This window comes from Sebastes umbrosus, chromosome 22, assembly GCF_015220745.1.
Source record: "Sebastes umbrosus isolate fSebUmb1 chromosome 22, fSebUmb1.pri, whole genome shotgun sequence".
Lineage (NCBI taxonomy): Eukaryota > Metazoa > Chordata > Actinopteri > Perciformes > Sebastidae > Sebastes > Sebastes umbrosus.
The window spans coordinates 5380120-5407468 of NC_051290.1; the positions used below are offsets into that span (position 1 = coordinate 5380120).

The 27349-nt window shown below is 40.2% G+C and overlaps 1 protein-coding gene across 14 annotated transcripts in view; it reads right to left on the minus strand.

Annotated features, from left to right (window-relative positions):
• The window catches only part of nrxn2b (neurexin 2b), a 794249-nt gene that overhangs the window by 355378 nt on the left and 411522 nt on the right, over positions 1–27349 (minus strand). For all 14 annotated transcript variants that reach the window (XM_037758116.1, XM_037758114.1, XM_037758111.1 and 11 more), the window contains one exon: positions 3148–3321. In XM_037758116.1, coding sequence (XP_037614044.1) covers positions 3148–3321 — 174 coding nt within the window. The remainder of the gene's footprint in view (positions 1–3147; positions 3322–27349) is intronic.

Genomic DNA, 27349 nt, shown 5'->3' on the forward strand with positions numbered 1-27349 from the left:
GCAATGCACTTTAATTAACATGAGCCAAAATGTAAATGTGCCAGATTTATCCAAACAGGCTAATTTTCATCTCCATTATTTCTGCTTTTGCTTTAGTAAACCAGGAGATCAGTGATTGGATCTGACCTGTTGTTGTTAGAGGAGATCAATCAAAACTGTTAAATATAAAGTTGTAATTTAACTGATTTGATGACAGCGTTGGCCGGTGCATGGTAAGAAATAATAGTCTGAATTTGATAATAGTGGATTAGATGAGTAGTCAAAAGTGGTTTTGATGTATTCCTTTAATATCAACAGGGGAATACATGGATTTGCAACAGCCTCAGGTCTTGGCATACTATTATTTGTCAAAAGGTTCACTCTTCCAAAACTGGTCAATTACAACTGCCCGGCTCCCTGGCACCTCCAATCATCAACTAATATTAGCATCCATGTTGGGCGCCTGGGGGAGTCAATATGATAGCTTAATGCGGCTTTAAACAGTGTTTGGAGCGAAGTAATTGTACTGTAGGCAGGTAATAAGGCGGGTTGGCAGAAGTAGCAGCGTTCGGGATCGAGGGGGGAAAAAAATAAAAAAGCTGGATCAGTGCTGCATCGAGTCGGCCAGCGCGGCCCTCAGGGAAATCAAGTCTGTGCTCTCCGACACTCAGCACGCCATTGAGACGTGGTGGCGGGGGGGTGTAAAGGGGTGGGTTGTGTGGAAAAGGGGGAAATGCTACAGCCAAAATCCACTGTTATACTCAGGATTAACTACCCGACGCAGGAGCCATGCAGCTCGAGACACGGTGGCGGAACGCACACAGCAGAAGTAAAAACACAACCGATGCAAGATTGATGAGGTAAAAGCCAATGAGGGTGGGGTGCTGAGATTAGCCACACTGACTATAACATTAGAGGAGAGAGGTACCTCCCACATGCATGTTTTATGGGGCAATAGAGAGGATATACAGAGGACAGGGGCTTAGATTGTAAAGACTGCCCAGAGCTGGGAGAGTTTGGGCGGGGTTACTGGTGTAAATCAGGGAACTACAGCCGCAGGGAAATGCACCGCACTGATGTGTGGCAGTCATGTGTGTAATCAGGCCATGCGTTTATGGGTGTAAATAAAAACAGAAAGGTGGAGGAGTGGCTATTTAAAGAGAAGTAAGGAAGGTGGTGTGTAAGAATGTCCTTTTGTATCAAACAATGTACACTCACAGGCCACTTTATTAGGCACACCTGTTCAATTGCTTGTTAACATAAATAGTTAATCAGCCAATCACATGGCAGCAACTCAATGCCTTTACGTCATCTAGACGTGGTGAAGACGACTTGCTGAAGTTCAAACCGAGCATCAGAATAGGGAAGAAAGGGGATTTAAGTGACTTTGAACGTGGCATGGTTGTTGGTGCCAGACGGGCTGGTCTGAGTATTTCAAAAACTGCTGATGTACTGGGATTTTCACGCACAACCATCTCTAGGGTTTACAGAAAATGGTCCCAACAAGAGAACATATCCAGTGAGCGGCAGTTGTGTGGACGGAAATGCCTTGTTGATGTCAGAGGTCAGAGGAGAATGGGCAGAGTGGTTGGAGATGATAGAAAGGCAATGGTAACTCAAATAACCACTCATTACAACCAAGGTATGCAGAATACCATCTCTGAACGCACAACACAACGAACCTTGACCGGACGCCAGTAAAAAGTCCGCCCTAAAAAGGGTCGTACAACACTAAAACAAAATTATTTCTGTTCTATTGTCATGTATTCAATGTATTTACCATAATAACCATAATCTAATTTTATAATAATTTCCTTATTAACTTGTTTATTTATTAAACTTGTTTACTTCCCAGAGGAGCATAAAGTGAGCGATGGACATAAATAGAAGTTAGAAAAATCCAGCACACAGATTTTAAGAGCAATCTATAACCTTGTCTGTGACTGTGGTTAAAATCACTTGAAAAGAATGGTTTGACCTTTCTAAGTAAAAATGAACATTATTATCAGTGTCTGAAACATTTAGCAGTCACACACTAGATGCTGTTTTTCATCTCCGTCTCTAAATGACAAATTAATTAAAATTGTACCAAAACAGATTCCGATCCCACTCTCGGCTGGTTTCCTTTATAATTATCTGTCAGCTTCTCAAACTGAGCTATCCTTGATGTGAAATTGTCGGAAAGTTGCCATTCTCTGTGGGAAATTGTCACTAACAGCGAGAACACTGGAGTACACACTGGATGATGACACAAACACTTGAAATCAATGTTATTTGATTTCCCCTGTTGATTCACAGGAGAGATGATTGCTATGTATGCTTATTTTTGGAAGTGGATGTCATTAGTAATCATGAGAACATAGCTAGGGATGCACCGATACCGGATCGGATATCGGGCCGATACTGACTCACATAGCTTGATCGGGTATCGGTGACAATTAGGCCGATCTATTCAGTTCAATTTTATGTTTATATACAATTAACATTACGCAACTGGAATTATAATTCATGTCTACATTTTTACCAAATTGTTGCTACACTAAAAATGTATTTTATTTTATTTTATTTTGAAGATTTTGTTTTTGTTGCTAAATATTTTTTAATTTGTTTTTACCAAGTTGTTTGTGTACAATTTATTATTTTGATAATAAATACAAATTCTGTTAATTTTGAAGATTTTGTATAAAGTTGCTGATGTACGATTTATAATTTTAATAATAAATACAATTATGTTAATTTAGAATTTTTTTTATAAATTCACTGATGTACAATTTATTATTTTAATAATACATACAAATTGTGTTAATTTTGAAGATTTTTTTCCAAGTTGCTGATGTACAATTTATTATTTTAATAATAAATATTAACTCAGTCAATTTATATCTATGTAGTAATTTGTCACATTCTGTTTTACAAAATTAGAAAAGCAATGTTTAAGTCAGGCCTGATGTTGCCTTACACGTAAATTCTAGTCAATTCCACACAGGCATACAGCTTATTAATTAAACACTGGTATCGGATCAATACTCGGTAAAGCCCAGTATCGCTATCGGTATCGGGACTGAAAAGGTTGGATCGGTGCATCCCTAAACATAGCTAAAACAAATAGTGTTACACTAAGCTTTGACTATTACTATTAGTATTAAAGTCTGTATATGACGGACTCACCATCGCAGCCTCGTTCCACCTGACCCACCCTGTGGAGAGCATCTGCGATCAGGTCGGGGAGTCTCCCGTTCAGGTCCACGGAGGCCAGGCAGCCCTGGTACCCGTCCCGGGATGCTATCAGCTTGGGCAGATTGCTGTACATGTTCTTTGTCACGCCACCGATGTACAGCTCCCCTGCAAAAACACAAACATAGAAACCACAGGGTGAGAATGATTTTAGATTTTTCAAGAAGAAATTTCAAACAACGATGACATTAATAAACATATCGATGTTAGGGAGGCTGAGATAAAACAACTCAATACTGTAGTAAGATAATGATTCAACATCAAAACAAACACAAATCTAAATGTCAGGGTAAGAAAGCAGAAAAAAGATACTAGTCTGTTTTTTATTTCTTATTTTTGTAAAGTATAATTCATCCTTTAGTTGTTGATGCAGGCAGGTGACATACTGTAAATCACAAGGCTGGTCAGTCTATACATATTTCAACCATGTGGGACCCCAACAGCAAGGGGAGAAAAGCAACCTCACACTGACAGTTTAAAGCCAAGCAGAGTGAATGTTGGGAGGCATGCTCCTGAGAGACGTCCTCTAACAAAATGCCTGTCATTGCAGAGGCGCTAAGGACACCTTTTGATGGTCATATGATTTAAAGACAGTTGTCATGAATAGATTGTACAGTACCAAGCGAGAAGCATCGGAAACAGGGTTTGATGCTTTACATTTGATGCTTAGAAAGATTTTATTCCCTGAGCATGTCCATATTACGGAAGCCCTGAAAGGCAAGCTAGATTTTTTTTTTTTTCTGGTGATCCGTTTCTTAAGTCTGATCTAATTTATTTTCTCTGCTGTGTTTATGACTTAAGAAAAGCTGGAATGTAATTTTTGCCAGGATAATCTTTCTGAGTTCCTTTTTTTTTGGTCTGTGAAACAGATAAAAGAAAAAAAATATACAGAATTTTTCTAAGTTACTTTTTTTTGCTTCTGTTTTCAGATTTTTTTTTTTTCTGGTGATCCATTTTCTAAGTCTGATTTTAATTATTTTATTAATTAATTAATTAATTATTTTTTGCCAGGATAATCTTTATTTTTTTCTTTATTTTTTTTGGTCTGTGAAACAGGTAGAAAGTGAAAGTGAAAGTTTTTTCCTAACTGAAAACAAGAGAAAAAAAAAACAGGCAGATTTTTCTACAGATACAACCCCGGTCAAGTCGACTGTCTAGCTAACGTTAGTTTACTGTAACGTTAGTTTACTGTAACGTTAGTTTGTATTGTGTTTTGTCACAACATTTGAGGGCAAAAAAAAGTAATTTACTTGCCTAAAATGTTTTTTTTTTCAGACTGTTTCAAAGACAATAAAGGAACTTAGAAAGATTATCATGTCAAAAAAAAAAAATCCACCTGTTCATAAACACAGGTGAGAAAATACTTTCGATCAGACTTGGATGGATCACCAGAAAGAAAAAAAAAATCTCTTGCTTGCCTCTCAGTGCTTCCGTACAAGAACATACTGTAAACAGCAGCACTTTCTCATGAAGGAAGCAGCATTTGTGAATCCTCAGCCCCACGATAAAGCTGAGTTAGGCGATATCTCGGCGCTCAAACACAATTAAGGTCTCTTTACATTACAACTTAAAAGGAAATACCCATCCACTCTTAAGCCAAATTACTTTCTGTCTCTTTTCTTCTCTCAGCCCTCTGTTCTGTGGAGTTGTGAGGAAAATGCCAAGTGAAATTATGAAAAACACACAAAGAGGCCTTTGATGTAGGTGCATTTGAATAAACACAAATGCTTTAGGCATCAAAACTCCTACATTATCTTTACGTAGGCATAAAGTGAACATCCAACAAAAGCTTCTTATACAGGGGGACAGATCCTGCTACAATGATAGGAGCACCGGGAAAACAAAAATTACATTTGCACAGCTGAAAATCAGAACTTTCAACTTTAGCACTCTGAGAAGCAATGAGCCACGAGGTCAATTATATGTGGACTTTGTGTAATGGAATGAGTCAATGATGTTTGCCAACTTCTCTCTGGAATTAATGAGCACTTGACACTTCATATTTCCCAGCTGGGGCTCCGGGGCATTACAATCAATACAACGAATTCATTAGCTGTCCGGCTGAGTGATGTCCTGAAATCGCGGCTGTAAAGAACCATTTAGCAAATATGAAATTATCGGTATGGAGTTAATCTGCAAAGAACAAACATTTCCTGCAGGAATCAACAGCGTCTTTGAGATTCCACATAACCGGGGTAGACGAGAGAGGCCTGTGCCAGATGTACTGTACAAAAATTAGTCATGCAAGTTTTGTTTTCCTTCAGTGGAGTAAAAACTGCAGCAGATGAATAAATATGCATGCACGCACCCACTCAGAGAAACTGGGCTCTCATTGTGTTCAGTACTTTCATTTGAATTACAGATTTCTTTGGGTAAAGTTTTGACTTCCTTGTTCATTTTGGGCCATGAGCAGTTGTTTTTTTCTGCAGCATACATTACATCCACCTTGCATTTAAATGTGACACGGCTGCAGTGTCGCTAGAGATGTTTACTGGGTATATCACAGCTCCTCACATCTGAAACCTGCTAGCAGCCGAGCTAGCATGTGAGGAATTGACAATGACTTTTGATATGGGTTATGTAAACAGCATATTCTGTTTGGATATTCTGAATTAAGTCCTTATTCTGAATGGAGCATTTTCGGTTTAAGACGTGTGGGATATGCCGATGTTATTCAGGTTTTAGGAGCATTCTTTGGACGTGTATACAGCACATTCAGAACATGCATCTCAATTGGGGTCTTTAAGGCAGTTAGCGCCACACGGCCTCTTGCCTGTTTATGGCCAACTGTGTGCGCTGTTCACAAACCAACTAGCCGACAGTTTGCAGAGATGCATGCCAAAAAGAAAAGCCCACGTTTCTGGTCGGAAGAAGGTGGTTGAATGAATGAAAGTTGGAGGTTTTGTTTGCTCAGTCCAACAAGTCCGCCAACGCTTACATTAATCAGAGTATGCACGGCTCTAGGGAAAAGGGGATTTGAGTGGAATTTTTGTCATTTTCATTAGCCATGTAAACAGCTTAATAGGAATATTGTCTTTTTTTGGAATGAGGGCAAAAATATTAGGGAATATTTGTGTGCATGTAAACATAGTCACTGTAATACCAAACAGTGATCCAAGTGACGTTACATGCAAGATTTAATCCAGCTCATTGACCCAATGCAAACTTTGTATGTATTATTTATATTTCTATATATTTTGTATTATATATTTTCTTTTCCTTTCTTTAAAAAAAAAAAAAAAAAAAGCTCTTTCTGTACATTTACCATTTTTATATTTGTTGACAGAAAACACTCCTCATTTTTTCCACATAGGCTGGGTGGCTCCAACAAACATTTATTGTTTTAACCTGATTTAATCATGTTGCACCAAACTTTAAACCTAGTTTAAAATCAGGAAATATTACATTTAAGCCACTCTTCAGAACATCAGTTCAGTTTTTACTCCAAAACTAGATTCAATTTAATTTCATTGACTCCAATTTAAAATGTGATCCAATATTAACCATAAACCTACACTGGAGGATGTTTAGGTTTTAAAATGCCTGCCTTTTTTAAATAGATTTAGTCAAATACGACGTTCAGGTATAAACCGATTACAGTACTTGCCCACTGACATCACAGTTATTTTGCTTTTTTTTATAGAAATAAAATCCATTTAGTTCATTCTCGCATATCAGCGCCCACGTTCATCAAATAAAACTAATTCTACTACTCTACTCTAATACTAAGCTTGCTATCAATACATAGTTGGACAGTAGACGCTACGATTATAAACTGAAAGTGAAAATGTCTGCTCAATATAGTTTCAGCACACAGTAGCAGAAGTCAGATTCCACACAGTTATCACGTGATGAGAGAGAGTTGACCGACAAGACGATGGCGGAGGACTTGGCGAAAAAGCGAAAAGCAAAAGCACCTATTCTGCAATATTTTGGATTTAAACCCAGTGCTAATAGGTAACCATGTGTGGTTCGACTGTGCGGACCGGAGAGGCCAGACACACAGTAAAATGTCCGCTGTAATCGGTAACACCGGTGTCGTCATGAGTTTATTAACCAGTGACAACATTTCCTCACTGTGATATCCCTAATTTGAATGTGCTACAGCATGTGTTTTGGCCATTTAAACAACTTGATCTCCAGTATGTTTTTGAGCTCACAGTTTTCGGAGCTGTGCTGGAGTGGGCAGGTTAGAACGATGAGTAACCATTTTCCTCCCAGACAGAGACGGTGTCCTGGTCTGGCTCCGGAGTCCCAGCAGTGATGAATGCCTGCGCTGCTGAAGATGCTCAGAGCGATCGACAAGACGGGACCAATTACAGCCTCCCAGACATCGCCAGAGACCACCACCTCCACATCTCTATGGTTACCATAATGACCTCTCGGGGGCCGGTGGGAGGAGCTGGGATGCTATGATATGGGGCCCTGGAGAGCCTCTGACAGCCCAATCTGGAGGAGCACACTGATTCAACATTTGCACTGGACAATCAGGGTTTTCAGAGGGTTTAAAGTGAAATACATATATATATCTCTCTGGTTTCATACGGTGTGGAAACCTCATATATCCAGGTTTACTGATCCGCAAATTTGATCTGTGAGTCATCTGAGAGTTGGGTGGATGACCTTAGGACCCAAGACGCCTTGTTCTTTGATTTCTAGCAAATAGGAGCACTGACTGAAAAAACAATAGTCATTTTCTTAAAGTTTACTTTCTTAGAGGAGCAATGGACAAATCCCTTGGCTGTGTTATATATATTATGTGGTCAGAAAGACTGGCCACTACCAGACAAGAGTAAACCTTCAGAGCTCCAATCTCACTGTTTTCATTATAATCGAGTTATCTGCAAGGGGGAATGGGTGTAAGACCCATGACATCCATCTCAACATCCCAACAACATCACGTTTAAAGTGCTTCAGCTTCTGTTTAGGATGTTTCCATCATGGAGAAGCTTTTAGGAGATCATGTTGAAATCAGGGCTGTCAGAGTTAAAGTGATAACGCCAATTTGTTTAAACGCAACTAATTTTACTTTAACGCATATACGCATCAATCTTTCAGAGGTTTTAGTGGGCTCAGTCCTTATGCTAGAGTGAAGATACTGGTATCATATGAAACTAGAAAACCTAAGGAATCCATCGTTACCAGCCACGTCATACTAGCTCGTCGTGAAGGAGGTTAAATAACGCTCCAAACTTACGCTAAATTTTGGCGAGGAAAAACTGGCATGGCCATTTTCAAAGGGGTCCCTTGACCTCTAACCTCAAGATATGTGAATGTAAATGGGTTCTATGGGTACCCACGAGTCTCCCCTTTACAGGCATGCCCACTTTATGGTAATCACATGCAGTTTGGGGCAAGTCATAGTCAAGTCAGCACACTGACACACTGACAGCTGTTGTTGTCTGTTGGGCTGCAGTTTGCCATGTTATGATTTGAGCATGTTATGCTAAATGCAGTACCTGTGAGGGTTTCTGGACAATATGTGTCATTGTTTTGTGTTGTTAATTGATTTCCAATAATAAATATATACATATATTTCCATAAAGCAGCATATTTGCCCACTCCCATGTTGATAAGAGTATTAAATACCTGACGAATCTCCCTTTAAGATACATTTTGAAAAGATAAAACATCACAATTAATCATGTACAATAATGTGATTATATATTTTAAGCGATCGACAGCCCTAGTTTAAATCCAATAGCTGCGTTAAGTTATGCATTCTATGCGGCCGGTACCTATAGACCTATATTTCATCCTGGCCTGTAATTGGCTCCCCAGTGAAATGGCGGTATTTCAGTATTCCTCCACATCTGTGATATACATTATTTATATCCATCATTAAGAGAAGTTTGATCACGAGAACGGGCCTTGAATGCACGACGCCCGGTCTCATCTCTAAACAATGATCAGCTCCCTCTTGCCAACTCCCAGGCGAACACAAAGCCGACCATTAACTTTCATTAAATGCTCTATTAACAATCCCTGCCTCCCTCTCGAGTCCTCACTCTCTCCGCTCCGCTGTTGCCTGTGTTGCTTCGCCATCACGCTGCCTCTAATTGACAAAGATTGAATGATTGCTGATGAGAAACACAAGAACACACGCAAACACACACGCACAAATGAACGACTGTTAGGCAGTTGCGGCGTGTGTTTTATAGGCAGGGCCGAGACAACAGCAGCCAGCAGGAAGACGCAGGGATTTGTGTGATTGCTAATTACAGAGAAACTCCCATCCGCAAAGACGCCACAACAAGACGATTGGCGTAGAGAATAAATGTTGACGCTGATCGTGCGTTAATTGCTGATGCTGAATCATAAGTTGTATAATTATGTCTCAGTGTTTTGGTTGTGTGTCTGAAAGCAAATGGTATAGCAGGAGACGTTTTGAAAGGAAAAAAAAACACTGAAGGCAACTAAACCTGTAATTATTTGATACTGTAGTGACACGTTTTTCCGCTAACAGGTGCACACTCTCATTCTCTCTCTCTCAGTTCTATTGTAACCACAGGTGGTGTAATACATTTTTAAAGTCTCTCTGTTTCAACGTAGGCAGCTTAAGTGCAGGAGACACATCTGTAAACAGAGTAATTGGAAACACGGAGTGAGAATATAGCATTTAACGGTTACAATGAGGTAAAATGTACTCGTATCACAAACTAAGCAACAACACAGAGAATGTTTAGACAAGCACAAATTGACTTGTTTTATGCAGTTATAACTTAAGCATGAAAAGGAGCTTCTAATGTCTGTGTTCGTCATGTACTAATTACTGTTTTAGCATTGCAGGATGTTGTTTAACAACAAGGGAGAACAAGAGAGAAAGAAATAGTTCTAACTCGCTATTGATTAGAAATTATTGTTTCTTCAGCAACAAGCAATGTAGTCTGTCTGACTAATACTTCAATAGCAGATATTACTGCAGCTGCCTGACAACTGTTCATAAGCAATAACTATACAATTTTGACAACGACCGTGTGCTGAGCATTTACGGTATGATTCATAATAGGTTATTAGTGGATGTATCAATGGTAAATCAAAATTGTATAGACAAACATCTAAAACATAGCTCCGGTCAACAGTTAAAGTTTTTTTCTTAATCAGCGTGCAACGTTTTACGTAGAGAAACGGGTTGGAAAACACAGATATACACACCGGACACCTCAACCTCATTCAGTAATTTCATATAATAGGGCATCTTGTTATGCATTGTCACTAACTACGGAAGCTCTGAGAGGCAAGTGAGAAAAAAAAAATTGGTGATTAATTTTCTAAATTTGATCTAAATTGTTTTATCTTACATGTGCATGACTTAGAAACGGTTTTGTTGCCAGGACAATCTTTCTTATTCCCTTATTTATTTATTTTATCTGTGAAACAGATGACGAAAATAAGTTTTGCCAGGATAACTCTTCTAAGTTGTTTTTTTTCATCTCTGAAAACAGGTTAAAAAAAAAAAAAAAAGTTTTGTCAGGTGAAACAAATAAATAAAATAAAATAAAATAAAATAAAAAAACACTGCTATCCTAGAACTAATAATAATAACAGTCAGGGGAGGGGGGTAATATTCCCAAAAAAATACTCAGCATTTCCGAGATTAAAGTCATAAATTTATGAGAGAAAAAAGAAAAAAAATGGATATACTCTGAGATTAAAGTGGCAAATTTACAACAGAAAACTCACAAATTTGCAAGATTATAAAGTCATAAATTTACAAGAAAAAAACTTGGAAAACTGAGCGAGACAAAGGTCCTGACAGAAACATATATTTTCTTTCATGTTTTCTTTTATGAACATGAATACTAATAATATTATATATATAAGTTACAGGAAAGTAAAGACGAATAACCTCTATCTTTGAATACACAAAGGCGTGTTTCTTTTATTTCAGTACAGCTAGAACTCAAAACCAACCGTTGTGAAGACGTAACGTCTGAACACACTGCGTTACCACAGTGACTGAGTTCTCACTTGCCTCTCCGGGCTTCCGTACATAACTGATTGCAACATATACTCCTTTCAATAAAACCCAATCGACTAGAGATTGCATAATCAGAAATCACATTTATCTAGTAATCAAGAACAGCATTATTATCTGATTCGTCCATCTCCATCGATTCAGTGCAGTGTTTAACCTGCTGCACATGCTGTTAATAAACCCAGTGATGGCATGCTTTACAGTATATCATAAGTCTCTTAGCGGCTCTATAGTCATTTACAGCACTGCGTTGTCTGTTGTAATAAAATTATACAAGCTGCGAAGAACCCATAATTTCCCTATAGGGATGTATGTTTGCACTAAAGGGAATAAAAATACCTGAATTCATCATTCCTAGAAGAAAAACAGAGAATAAAGCATGCTACAGTTTGCCGCCATGACAACGTTTTGTTAACTCAAACCCAATCAACCGGCATGTGAGTCCTTGAGAGGGCTCTGAATATGTGCCGCTGCTTTAGTGATGACACTTTCTGTAAGATTGTGTAGTGACACAGACAGGCATCATTACACACTTTCATGCTTCCTTTCTCCCTCTATGAAATGTCACTCCGTATTGAGTGTCCTTTGCCTCCTTTCCACTGCGCTCGAGTTTTTCTCACTTTGCTCGGTCACTATCTTTTATTCTCCATTTTCCTCATATTTGTGTTCATCATCTCCGTGCCCTTTCCTCGTCCACCCTCGCTCTCGCCGCTGACACTATCCTCACCTTGTCTTTCTTTATCTCCCCTCTCCATCCCTCTCTGTCTTTACTTCGCTCGATTCCACCCTGGTTTGGTTTAAAAAAACTGGCAGAAGTTGAATGTGCGCAGACTGCACTTTCGACTTGATGAATTCTTCAGGTGACACTTTTTTGGAGTCGATCCACCGGAGCTGAATCAGTGACTGACTGCGGGCTCGCGGCTGTTTAAGATACTACATCTAAATCATTTTGATCTCAGTGAAGAGATTCAAGCTGTGAGTCACACAACTGTACCCATATCCTGCAGTAAAATCTACTGCCTTCACAGTGTCCTAGCAGTTATTCTATTATTCCCTGTCCAACTCCAAGCTGTCTTCTATAAAAATAACTTTCATGGAATCTATTTTAGGTGGATTTTCCTTTTTGATTTTGCCAAAAAAAGACATCTTGAGTTATCTAAAGAATCCCACTGTTCTGTTATGTCTGTTCTCTATTGGACCTCCGCAGGCTTTTCTCCTTCAACCTCTCTTTCTCAATCGTTCTAAGATGATGGAGGAGGAGACCTGTGAATGTGGAAAATAAACAAATCCACCCATGACAATATCCCATTCATCAGGAGGGCATTATTGCTATAGCCGGGACCCAGCCAGGTGAGTGGAGGCAATGAGGCCCCGAGGATTTATGACTGACGAGGGACAAAGCCAGTCTCTCCTAAATGAACCCACGACCGAATTTCGGTGAATTTATTTTCATTATTCTTTTGTGTAAGTCAAATAGGAGTAAGTGGAGGGACAGCGGGGGATTTTAAAGCCTCTCTGGTGTTCAATCCAAGTCATTTCACAACATCTGTTATTTCAAAATTGTTTCATTTCTCTATTTTTCATCTTTTTTTTTCCTCACAAACCATCTTTTGTACATTAACAGACTATTTTGTAGTGTCTGTCTGTGCTAATTATCTCTATTTTTCTCTTGGAAATGGCCCTCTCTTCCCTGTCTATTCACCTGACATACAAAAAAATAGAGCGTTTATATATTTTAACTGGCAGTTATTGAAAGCAAGGCATCTTTTCTTGGCCCATCTGCCTAGAGAGAGATTATAAATACATCATTACAGTATGAAAAAAAGACAGGGTAGAGGGTTTAACTGGCATCTTTTTTTCTGGCCTTTTGTTTGCATGAAGGAGAATTTCATCAAGTCTATGTGTGTACGACATTTGTTATTTTGCCTTTCCTCATATACAGATTATGACATGATTTGCACTGTTTCATGTTCAATTATTGTTATTATGAATTTTAAAAAAAACAGCTAGCCTCAGCTAATAACACATTAAATGCGGTAAATGTAATACTGCAATTGCTTTGCGTAATGTGTTTGCATCTCTACCAATTATTGGATGTTTTAAAGTTATATATGTTGCATTTGTAAGCTGCTGTTTGCTATAGAGTGAATGAAGAGAGGGAGCGGCGTTAGTGAGAACAAAGCAGCAAATCAGTGAAATAAATCGTTATTTTCTGATTGTTTCACGGTTGTTATGTTCTAAAGCACAAATAAACACACAACTTACTCCGCATAACCCTGCGGGAAGGTGTAGAGTTGCCAGATTTTAAAGGAATGCTTGTTGTTTTCGAGGAAAATGTTACATGTTATACCTTTAAATATAAGAAAATGGCATTTCCTGCGACACTATGTTTACACCAAGTGAACACATTACCAACTAATAGAGCATTTGACATAATATACACCCACATTAAGACTGCATCCATTCGTTTTTGTTGTTGACATATTTTTTTTTTTCAATTAAATGGTTGTTAATTTATAGTTTTGCTTGATAATTAAAAAAAATAAAACTGTTTGTTGTTGGTTATTTTTTGGGCAATTGACTATTCAATTAAAAGGCGTATAATTCCAGTACTAATTCACATTATAAAGCTTATTTTTTCCGGTTGTATGTATTTTAATTTTGTTTATTTCATTTAGAGAAGTTATTTGAAAAGTGTCTGCATAGATATTGTAACAGAGAGCACTAACCATAAACTGTACACACATGCAACTGTGTGCAGGCACAGACACACACAAATACACTCTCTCAAAGAAACGCTGTCTCTATCTCGGCTCCACCTCTGGCGAGGAAGCTGGCTTCTTGATGAAAGGGAGAGATGAGAGGCGGAGGGAGGGTGGGAAAATGGCCAAAGCTCTGAGTAATGCCAAAGTAAATTGTAATGTAAGACAGGTCAGTGGGAGAAAAAAAAGCTAAAACACACTGCTCTATTGCAGCACTCAAGCTACCTAGCCCATCATTTATTGAGAGAGCACTGACACTGAGCAGCAAAATAGAGGGGATAGAAAAGGACATGGGAGGGAAATGAATAAAAAGGAGACAAAAAAAAGAGTCTGGAAGGCAAGGTGAATCTTTATAGGACTGTGTGAAGGACCAATAGATTTATATCTATGACCTGACATGGCATTTGCTGTTGGCATATTGATTTATAAACAACTTTCAGGTAACTACACAACAAGTGATTATAACTAAGAGGTGGTTTATGAAAAATACATTGGGTTGGAAAAGGATGTTTTCATTTCGAAAATCGCCAAAATTACACCATTTATCATAACAAGAAGCTGTAAAAACGGACACTATTGTCGGATTTTTCAAATTTCTGACGGTCCTCGAATGAATCACGTGTGACGAACGCTTCCGTCAGGAAAAGCAACCAAATCAAAGCTTACAATTGTGATATTTTATCAAATCAATCTCTTGTGCAATCAATCACTTTATTCTACATGTCTCATCTAAAATTCCATCAAAAAAAATAAACCGTTTTCTCTGTAAGAAAGATTAAACTCTGCGCTCCTCAGTGCAACTGGAAAGCCCTGATTGACTCAGCTGAGACCAACAATCACATGATAAAAACTCAGTAACACTTTGACTGAACTGCAGGCTGTTTACATAGAGCAGAGAGAGATTGTAAGTAGAGGTTGTAAAAATGTAAATAGTTCAATATGTATAGTACATGGAGCCTTCATTTTTCCCCACATTGGTAACACTAGTGGGCACTTGGGAAATGTGGTATATGTCAGGCATGCAAACTCATCAGGGATGCAAACCCCCTTGGGGAAGTCCAGGGGCATGACCCCCTGGAAATTATATCCCTGGCAAAGGCACCAATTCATGCATGAAAAGTATAAATTAAAACATTTTACCTTCAAAAATTATGCTACTAGTGATGAAGAAGTCCTATTTCTCTCCTTACTGAACGAAAAAGTGTACTTAATTAACTATATTTTAGAATAAAAATAACACAAATACCCATACTTATTATCTTTATCGACTTTAAAAGGCAACCAGAATCTACATCAGTCAAAAGAAAAAAAGTTGTAGTGCAGTGAAATACCACAGGAGTAGAATGTGACAGGAGCAAAAAAACACCCTGAAATTGCTTGGGATTCAGAGGGTTGAAACATTTGTTTATTTGATAATAGCTATGAATAGGTTTTATTGACTGAAAACACCAATAATGAGGAAGATAAGAACGGCGATCATGGCGGCATCACCAACTGTGCCGATGGTGATGTAGATTATGACAAATTAAAAGTGCCATGTGGATGATCTCAAACTGCTTTCAGTCTTCACCATCATAAAACTTCTGATGCAGAGGTGCAAGAGCCTGAAGAAACTGCTCGAGACAGTTATACTTTCTGACGTGAGACGCAGTTATGCTGCATGTGATTTGTTTAGTTATTATTATGCAAATGGTTTCAGGCGCAGCTTTGGCAGATCTTTATTACATTGCCTCGCTCCCTCTCTGTCGTTTTCAGTCCTACACCTGGTGCAGACGGAAACACTGTTGAAGAGAAAATTAAATAAAGTGCGCATGTTGTAAACACAGCTACAACACGAGCACTCAAACTGACAGTTCGCACTTCTGTTCCACCGGATTTCTGAAACCTCATTTCCACACCTGGTTCCCTGATCATACTCACAACATGTTGAGCTAACAAGTCTCAAGGGAACACTGGAAAGCTAGTATCTCCCTGTATGAATGGAACATAATGAATGTTAACAATTTCTACTATCACAATCTGTTTGAAACAAATTTTTTAAAAAGTCTACCAGTGTGTGCTATTCTTGAAAATACTGATCTGCAGTGTTGTAGTCAAGACTGCCTAAAACCATGACTACGTTATGACCAAGACCAGAGTGTATCGAGTGTAGACTTTGATGGGTTGGTCAAGACCAAGACCAAGGCAGGGCGAGACCGAGTCAAGACCAAGACCAAGGCAGGGCGAGACCGAGTCAAAACCAAGACCAAGGCAGGGCGAGACCGGGTCAAGGCCAAGACCAAGGCAGGACGAGACCGAGTCAAGACCAAGACCAAGGCAGGGCGAGACCGAGTCAAAACCAAGACCAAGGCAGGGCGAGACCGAGTCAAGACCAAGACCAAGGCAGGGCGAGACCGAGTCAAAACCAAGACCAAGGCAGGGCGAGACCGAGTCAAGACCAAGACCAAGGCAGGGCAAGACCGAGTCAAGACCAAGACCAAGGCAGGGCGAGACCGAGTCAAGACCAAGACCGAGTCAAGGCCAAGACCAATGAAGGGCGAGACCGAGTCAAGACCAAGACCTAGGCAGGGCGAGACCAAAGTCAAGACCAAGACCAAGGAACGGTGAGACCGAGTCAAGACCAAGACCTAGGCAGGGCGAGACTGAGTCAAGACCAAGACCAAGGAAGGGCGAAACTGAGTCAAGACCAAGACCAAGGAAGGGCGAGACCGAGTCAAGACCAAGACCTAGGCAGGGCGAGACCGAGTCAAGACCAAGACCTAGGCAGGGCGAGACCGAGTCAAGACCAAGACCTAGGCAGGGCGAGACCGAGTCAAGACCAAGACCAAGGCAGGGCGAGACAGAGTCAAGACCAAGACCAAGACCAAGACCAAGACCAAGGCAGGGCAAGACCGAGTCAAGACCAAGACCAATGCAGGGCCAGACCAAGTCAAGACCAAGACCAAGACCAAGGCAGGTCTGTCTTAAATACAGAATTTTTTTCCTGCAAGATATGTTTCCAACAGCTACTTCCATATCTTGCAGGAAAAAAAGTCTGTATTTAAGACAGACTTTCAATGATTTTTACTGAACTCAACAGAGAGGTTTCACAGAGCCAGCCCTTAATGGCTATTAGAGAAGCTGTAGGTTGACACATCCACGATGGTTTCGGCTGAGGTGGTTTCTGCCTGGAATATACACTTGACAGCTTAATAAGACACTGAAGCATTTTAACACTCAAAGCCCCTTAAGCTGCAACTGTGTACTCTTCTAAAGGTCAAGGCAATTTATGAAGAAAGATATGTAATCAGCGCTCTACAGCAAAGCAGTTGAAGTATTTTGCCCCCAGATTAAAATAGTTTTCTGTGCCGTTTCCATGGTGGCTGAAGTAGAAATGTGCTCCAATTCTTACTGCTGGACAATGGAAACCGTTCCTACAATATGATCACATCTCTGCTGAGTACTTCGCTTGATAGATCTGCATTGTCGCTCCAGAGATGCTGAATTTAAAGGCTATTCACAGTGACATGGCGTTATGTAGGAGGGCGGTAATAAGAGGCAAAAGAGAGGGAGAAGAGGGATGTATTCTTCTTACAAGATGGAGTAGACCTTGGCATTATGGTAATGACATTTCCTCTCACACCCAACACAATGGAAGGACAGGAAAACCCTCAGGATGCAGTAATGCATGTGTATCGTCACAGGATGAATAGATTATGTTTTATGTCCACCCTGACAAAGGCTCACATTGAACAAGTGAAGATGTTAATGCACTGGTGACAGTGTACTCAGGAGGACAGGGGGGTGGCACGGTGGCACTGATGAAACGCTGCTCGTGACGAGGAACAGAAGCAAGCCAGTGTTGTGTTACAATAGCAACCTCAAGGCTGAATGCTAGACGGTTGGCAGTGGAAAGCATGCACATATTGTTGAGATTGTATAAACGCATACAGCATGCTGTGTCAGGGTTCTCAGAGGTGAAAGTCGTGTTCCTTTTATCTGAGACTGTGGGTACAATCACCCTTTTAACCGAATACACGACCCGCTGCTGTGTCCTTGACCATAGCAGCTGCAAAGAGCGGCTGTTACTGTTGCTTTATCCTCTTAAAAAGAAGGGTAGCATAAGAAAAATCCCCCTTGTAGAGTGGGGTAGCAGGGGGAAATTATCTACGTAATGTGATATTAACATTACGATTAACTATACTATAGGCCACCTCCAAAGTAAGGCAAGAGGTGGAAGTGGAAGTTGCTGATGGACACCAGCAGAAAGAGGGTAGAACTGCTGGTCTGTTGCATTGAATGAAGTCAATGGGTGGATGGATGGATGGATGGATAGATGAAACAGGGTATGAGGAAATAGCATTCTGCCAGTGTGTTTTAGATTTCATGGTTTATGGTCAATTTGGAAGCTAGCGCAGGTGTGAGCTGTGTAAGGCCACTGCCGCGTAAACACATAAATTCACTAAGATGTCACTGATCACATGTGCCTACTCCCAGAACAGTCTGGTCATCATAACAGAGTCAGGAGGCCAGATATGCCTAAGGATATTTACGTCTGGAGTGTCAACCAATTGTGTTTGAAGATAAATAGCTGGTAAAGAGGGAGATAAAAAAGTTCTGTAAACCTAACAAATCTCTGTTTTCAACGAGGAAATGGGGATAGTACACTTGTGATGTGAGTTATAGACGTGTACAGTACACTCTAGTGAGCTGCCTTTGGCCAAGACACTTAACCCACAGCTGCTCCACTGTTTACCGACTCTGCAGGTGCTAGGCAGGTTGAATATATGTACCTCTACAATGCTTTTACTGCAAAGGCATTATGTTCCCTCAGAAAGTATTTGCATAAATGTGCCTTAAATAAAAGGCTTCCGCTCTGTGTTATTTCTCTCTAAGGAATCCCTGTTGTGCTTGTACAACACTCTTGTGTTTGCAGAGGTACATTTCACCAAATGCCTTCATATTAATGCTAATATTTTACAGTGTTTGCCAGCAAAGTAAATGTGAACCTCACAATGACAACACACTAATCATATTTGTCTTGGGACACTCTTGCATGTGTGCAGTATAACTAAGTAGTTGTTGCTAAACACACTGTAAACAATGAGCAGTGCAGAAAAAAGGAAGTATTGGCCTTGATATCTGCTGGCTACACTGGAACCCCAGAGATATAGAACCTGGCCCCCAGAGGAATATCCGTCGTCAGACCGATAGCCGATAGGTGCCGAGATTGGTTTGTGTACAACGCACAGAGCTGGCCGTTAAACTGGCAAGAGGCCGTGTGTCGCAAACTGCGGTAAAAAGAGTGTGCTGTAAAAGAATGCTCTCAAAACCCGATTAACATCGGCAAATCCCAGATGTTTCAATCGGACAATGCTCCATTTGGAATAAGACCTAATTCAGAATAACCAGACAGAATATGCTACTTACAAGACCCGTATCAAATTCAGAATATTGTCATATAATGATTAATGGTGGAATATTAGTGTGCATGTAAACATGGTCAATGTTGTGTACAATAAGCAGCACTGATCATCTTCTGACCTTTTACATTTGCGCAACTAAAAAACTTAAAAATGAAATCCAGGAAGCATTTGGCTTGAATTGGTTTCCCCTGGGACGGCCTGTACTGTCTACTGTGTAATCTAGAGCTTCAGCACTTGGGGAGTGTACAGGATTAGATGAGCTAGGACTAGTTTAGCTTGGTTTGTCAGACACTGATATTAACCGGAAAGAAGAAGAAGAGAGAAATAATGTTGGGTGATCAAACAGCTAATCTCAAATTTCACCGCTGGCAAGAGCAGAGCTCGTTAAAAAGTATGTACCTGTTTGTCTTTGTCTCCTCCTCTCTCTCTCTCCCTTGCCAAATCTCTCCTCCATATTGTGTTTCAATTTGTTCTGCCTTTAGTTGAAAAATGGAACATATTCAATGCCATCTCTTTACAATTCTATGCAAGTGTACCTCATTAGGAAGCATCCTCAAAAGGAAGGGACAGGAATATTGCAGGGCAAATTATTCCTCCCTGCATTTCCGTAACCTGAAAAACACTTCATTAGATTCACGCTACTGTTGTTGTTATTTACCATCATTGTATTCCAGAATGACATTAATATCTTTGACATTGTCATGTTCTTTGCATAGTAAAGTAGGGTATTCCCCTCAGGGCAATGGATGTGTGTGTTTACTTCCTCTTCTCCATGACCAACACGGTTTGCATCAACTTTACGAGATGCAAACTGAACAGCAGTGCAACACCAGGCGGCTGCTAAAGCATGCAGTGTTCTGTTTTGTTTGCTTGACTAATAATCTATTTTTCCAGTGTTAAGAATTTGCATGTTACAGTTGTGGCGTAGAAGAGATCAATCACTGATTTTCAACATAAATAATTCTTCCCAAAAGTTAGAAAACAACATATCTGAGATTTTAATCTGTAATGCCGCTATAAGTTCTGCACATGACGGTTTTGTTGCTATATTAGAAATGCAACAATGATTAATAGTGTGAACTCTAAGACACTAAGTACTATACTATGGTAGTGCTGCCAATTGATAAAATGTGTCAGAGGATAGAGCCAAGGACACATATTCTCAATGGCTTTAGTCAGAGGACATTCTCTAATTAACATGAATTGTCCTTGGTTTAAGGTGCTATGTGTAATGAATTAATGATCAATATATCATTGTTAAATTAATTGTGATACCTTGGCATGATTAGCATAAACAAATGGAGACAACTGGCTTCTGTTCACCCCGAGTGGTATGAGTGGTGCGGGCGTTCCTCCAAATGAAGACGTATCATATAAACCCTATTGCTTCCTGTCACAAAGTGTATGCTGCTAATTGTTCCTGCTACCTTCCCTAGAGGAGGCTGCTTGTCTTCTGTGACGGTCTTGTTTATTTCTGGTAATTATACTGAAGCCTCGAAACAAACACCGTAATTACTGATGTCAAAATACTACACCTGGCAAGCGTAAAACACGTTGAGAAAAATATTGTATTACACTGTGGTTAAGAGTTGAAACATTTCACACCATGAGTGAGAAAGAATGAAACTAATGCCCCATCAGGTCCCTGTGGCAAAATATCAAAAAGTACTACTGAAACAGACAAAGCAGTCCTCACAATATGAAGCATCAAACACCAGGCTGTTTGACACTTTCCTGCAGAGATGGTGATGAGATGAAGGAAATCCCCTGTTCGCTTCTGAATTTATTTACTGATAATTAACTACATTTTTAATGAAGCAAAGTAGCGCCTTGGGAGGGGTGTTGTTAACTGATAACCCCGATTAGTGAACATCTTAGGCAGTCATAAAATCCCCAAAATAAAACTAGAATTACTGCCTCACGGTTGTATGCTTCCGCCAACCAGTGAAGTTGCAGTTACATCCAAGATGTCACCAATTCATAATTTTATCCTGTAATCCATTTGTGTGAAATTGTCATAATTAGCATATGAATTCTTGAGTTATGGTCTAAAATGTGTTTTGTCAGTTCATCCTTGAGTCTAAGTGGACATTTGGGCCAAATCTGAAGAAATTTGCTCAAGGTGTTCCTGAGATATCACGAGAATGGGCCGGACGTGAGGTCACAGTGACCTTTGACCACCAAATTCCTATCAGTTCATTGTTCGTAGCAAATTTGAAGAAATTCGTCCAAGGCGTTCCAGAGATATCACAAGAATGGACCAGACGTGAGGTAACATTGACCTTTGACCACCAAAATCAAATCAGTTCATCTTTGAATCCAAGTGGACATTTATGCCAAATTTGAATAAGTTCGCTCAAGGCGTTCTTGAGATATCATGAAAATGGGCCGGACGTGAGGTCACAGTGACCTCCGACCACCAAAATCAAATCAGTTCATCCTTGAGTCCAAGTAGACGTTTGTGCCAAATTTGAATAAATTTGCTCAAGGCATTCCTGAGATATCACAAGAATGGGCCGGACGTGAGGTCACAGTGACCTTTGACCACCAAAATCAAATCAGTTCATCCTTGAGTCCAAGTAGACGTTTGTGCCAAATTTGAAGAAATTCCCTCCACGCATATACGTATGTACAGACAACCCGAAAACATAATGCCTCCAGCCTGCCAGCACGGAGGTATAAAAGTCTGCAGCTGAGATTCCAATAAGACAGATACTTTACATTAGATTATTTTTCTTTGCTGCCTCTGACGAATGATGTATGCATTTGCTGAAGGTCAGGATCGCTCACCAGTCTATAACAGACATAATATCATGCTGAATATTACTAGATATGGACAAATTAGATTATTCTATGAATAGAATCAGTGGATTTTTGAGGAAATGTGACATGGTTTAGTTTGGCATTCTTATTCCGAGCTTTAAAAACACTGTTTTGTACATCTTCTTTTTATTTCGCCTGTGACGGTTTGAATAGAAGAAGCCCCACTCATACCGTCCTGTAAGTAACGGAGCGTCCAAAGAAATGTCTTCTGACCGAAGTGAGAACAAATTGACCTGAACAAGCAGTCCTAGATTGATAATGATGTATTATGCTGGTGAAACATACATATATGGACCAAAGGAACACGCTCTCCCTCCATTTCTTTTCCAGCATAACACTGAACAATAGTTTTAGTCAGCTACGACTAATGCCTACCATACACTAGGAGACTTTGAAAAGACTTTGAAAAGACTGAAGTCTGACTATAATATTTTGCAAATGAGATGATGTTACGTCCTGCTCCTGGTGGACATTTACAAGAAGAAAAACTGTTGAGAAAGAAGTGGACAGCAATTCAGTTCACCACCACCAGTTTCTCCATGTTTACTTTCTACCCCGTTTGCTGCTTCCTGTTTGGTGCTGGAGAGGGCGCACCTATTGGTTGTTGACAATGCTTGTAATGAGTTTTATGACCACCTTACACTAAACGATGGAGATCACGGGAGCGTGCCGCAACTCAAGCAAAACTCTTGTGATTTTATTCCAACATTGGAAATATGTCTTCGGTGTAAGGTCTGCATACGGTTGCAGTCATTATCTGCTGCTCCTGTGTATCATACTTTCTATATCCAAATGAATACATTCCAAGATGTAAAAATCCCCCTAAATAGCTTCAGCTTATGAGGATTAATGATCTTTTTCCTAAAGGATTTTCCTGTATTATCATGTTTTACCATCGTATTGCAAAGCTTCTCTGAAATATTTGATGCGGATCTTTTTAAACTGTGTTGCACTGTACAATCAACAAGGATATTTCATGGCAATAACTTGCTATCAGTGTATTCTGCAGGTTGTCAACACTATGATGAAGCCATATCCTCTGTATATGTTCAACATGTCTTCTTCTGAGACTGACATCACTATACAGAATTAGATCCACTCAGTGCTGTCCTCGGGGACTGTGTTGTTCCCTCACCATACTTTAGCTGACAAAGAGGGATGCCTTGAAGATTTTTTTTTGCCTGTCCAAAAACAAAGAGAAGGAAGACGGAGAGCACAAAACCCATTTTCCCCATTTTCTCTGGGCAATTACACAGATAACGCTTGGAAAATTGGGTTTTTTTCCTTTGAAATGAAGGCAGATATGGTGTTAAAACAGAGCAAAGAGATTGCGAGAAATGGCTTATTGTTGCTATTCCTTCTGTGTTGATTTGCAAAGCTTTATGTGCGACTGCTGAACAGCCAAAAAAAGGGTGCGTGGTACACTCCGTTCTGCCTATCATGTTTAATGGAACATATGTTCATGCATTTGTGTGTAAGCGAGTAATTTTTTTACGTAGACACGTTTAGGTCTGTTGCTTATGGAGCTACAGTGTTAGAGCGGTGTATGATATTGTGGCAGGGCCCTACAGAGCACGGTTTGAATGCCCAATTAGATGTGGGAATTGAGAATAGAGACATATTCTCCCCGCTAAATTCCTCTGAAGCAAGATTCACAACTATTATTTTCCCCACTAGCACTGAGCTGCCTCAGCCTCCATCCCCTGCAGGCGAGAGCTGTTCAGATAAAGAAAAGGACCCATGAAAATAAAGAAGTTTTTAAACAGTGGCTCACAGATTAATAACACAGATGGAGAGTTACTCCCCAGCCATGTATACTGTGTTGATTGGGCACTGAAAAGGCAAAACAGCCTTCTGTTTCATTTGTGAGACAAATCATTCACTGGTGCGTCTGTACTATTGCATATGCAAATGTGGCTATTGTCGCTGCATGGCTCTGTGGCGGACAGCTGAGGGATCTTGTCGGTGCACGCTTGGTTGGTGGTGTTTTATAAGAAAGGAGGTGCAATTGTCTATTAATCACTCAAGCAGAGTGAGGCAACACCAGTTGCACTGCTTGGAGAACACTGCTTGTCCCAATAATGGGAAAACAGATTATGTTTACATCTTGTGAGCTATAATGGCAGCTGAGGGTGTGTATCTCTTCTGTGTTGGGGTGTTGTTATGAAGCACTTGTGCTTGATTAGAAAGGACGCAGTTCAACATGTTTGCAGGCGGCAGTTTGAAGACGGAGTTGAAGTGGGATAATGGTCCAGGCGCAAGACGCAAACCCATCACGACATAGTCCAAACCCTATCATAGACACCGTGACGTCAACCATTGGTTTGTGGACTACAGTTTTGAAGCCTTGAGTTTAGCATTTTGGCCATCTTGTTTTTTTGCAACCAGAAGTGGCACGAGAACGTGGAGCGTTGGTAAAGCATTTGTATTTGACGACGTGGGAACATAGACTGTGTATAGGAAGTGGAGGTAGTCAACGTGACGTCACCTTTTGGTTTGTGGACTAAGGTTTTGAAGCCTCGAGATCAGCATTATGGCTGACGGCAAGGTACGTAGCCTACGTATGTACATTTAAACCAATATTGATTTTTTTAGGTGTCTAAAATCTGTTTTGCTGCTGCCCCCGTCCACAGCAGTGCATTGCTTTGCTCCCATACTGGTCTGTTCCTCTAAACTAGGGGCGTGCTGACCGCCATCTACTGTAGGTAACACCCTCACTATGGATAAGTACCTCATACAACCCCACTTCAAAAAATCCAAACTACCCCTTTAAAAACCTCCCAGAGTTGATTGACTGCAGTCTTTGCCACACAGACAAAAGCAACTGATCAAAAAGGAAACCTTCCTAATAAGACATCAATTACTTAATTTACTGTAAGAGATCAGCAGAGTAGATATGCTGCAAAGAGTGCAATCACAATGTGTAATGAATACTTATTACCCTGCAGCTCACTGTATTCAAAAACCTTCATTCAGCATTCATTCATATATATTAATTACTGATACCTCTATTGACATCGCAGTCTTGTGAAATGAGCATACAAATAATGTGACAATTACAGTATATTCCTCCACCAGAGCATATAACGTAATCTAACATGTGCTTGATGCTCTTTATCTGCATTTTCACCATGATATTCAGTGAGACCAGACTGCTAATTACATGTCTCGCTGCTACAACCACTGTATCTAATTTGACACTCTTCATTCCCTGTGTCTCCTGCTTGTGAAAGCTTGTTCAACACCCTTGTCTGTAACCCAGCGTAAGGACACTGGCATAGTGCCACTACTCTATAAACCCCCCCTTTATGATTATTATTTTTAATTGCACTATGCATACCCCAAAGGACAAAACTGAAGAAAAAAAAAATCCACCAAGAAATCACGTCTTCCCAAAAATGCTCGGGGCCCCTTTTGATCTTTTGACTCCTCACATCCTTCAGTGGCCCCGGGGGCTCACCCTGACTTCTAATGTGTCTTACACAACAACCAGCAGTAGCCTCAAGAGCACGCCAAACTCTGGAACATGACAGGCAAAATCAAAGTGAATCATCTAGAGCTATTCTTAACATTAATACAGACACTTCAACGAGTTTAGCATTGGTACCATCCGTCCACGCTGTCCACTATCAACATCCTAGGGTCTTTCTTCCAAGTATTCTCTTTCTACTTTTATTCTACTGCTGTCAATGTTCCGCTTCACAAGCAGCCACTCTCAAGCATCCAAATAACACATCAGAACACCGAACCGCTGAGGTCTAAAGCTTACAATTACCCGAGCTTCCAGAGATACCTATTCACATGTAAGTGCCTCGCGACCACGGCTATTATTTCAAGATGATTCACAAAGGAGGGAGTCAAAGAAGTAAAGGTGTCTCCATCAGAAGATAGTCATCATACTGCGGCTAAAAATCAAGCGTGCCCAATGTGACGGTGGAAACAAATGAAAACAAAAAAAAAAGAGCAAAGCACAGAAGGATGAAGTGATAAGCTGTTATTGTTTCTGGTGTGATCCTTCTTTTTTCACCTTGGTCTGCTATGTTGGATTTAGGTCATATTGGGATACCAATTGGTAAAGGATATTGCTCTTATATTGGCCTGTTCCTGTAAAGCCAACCATCTGCTGGAAGAGGGGGGGTCATCTTTCAAGGTGAAGAGGATGGGCTAGCACAGATGCTGCCAGGCTTTTGTTAAGTTTTATTTCACCCCTGTCCACTCTTGTTTGGCGAGCACATTTGCACTTGGCAGCATCATTTAGTTTGCTCTGTTTATCCTGGGCCCTTGCACTGAAATGTCCAATGTTTCAGGGAAAACAAAACACAAAAAAAAAAAACAGTGCACATGTTCAAGCAAGCACATGCAAAGTATTTTTTTGTAAATTGTTAATTATACCATACACAAATACCAAGGTAGATTCATGCTCCGTGTCAGCAATGATAATTATGATATTTGTTATGACAACTGTGGTTTTGTCAATTATTTAAATACATATAAATGTGTTTTAATCGTTTTTTATTGCCAATGTGTGAACAGGTTGTAACCTAACCTAAAAAAAATGCACCTTCCGACTTTCTGGGTTTCCACTAACAGCCTGTAGACTGCTTTTATTGTGAAAAACCCAGCCCCGTTTTTCCAGGAAAATCCAACAGTTGTGACGTCATGGGCGCTTGCGAGTGCCTTCAGGTCTAACAGTGTGCAACCATAGCTAGTTAATGGAGTACGCAAACGCAAACAAACGACCAGCCCCCACCACAACACAGACTCCAACACAATTTTTTATCTAGTGAAGGCAGTCTTGCAAAACAGAAATGTGACCAACGTTCGGGGGAAAACTAGTGTTGTGGGAGTGTGTGGGTACGTGGGAAGTGAGTGGTGAAGCAAGAGAGAGTGAGCTGCGGCGAGTGTGTGAGAAAACGAGTGAGCAGCAGAGCAGAAGAGAGAGATTCTTACATTCAGTCCATTTAAGTAAAAACAGAGAGACTAAATAAACCAATGGATGTACATTGGACCTATTCTAAAAATGATCCTGACAGTGGGTCTGATTTAGATGGATTTGAGCTGGCATGTGTTCGTGGCCACCTGCCAACAACACTTAAGCGGCAGACCAAGGATGACACTGGAATAGTTATCTCCTGTCAGTGGTAATGTTTTTTTGAGGGAATAATGTA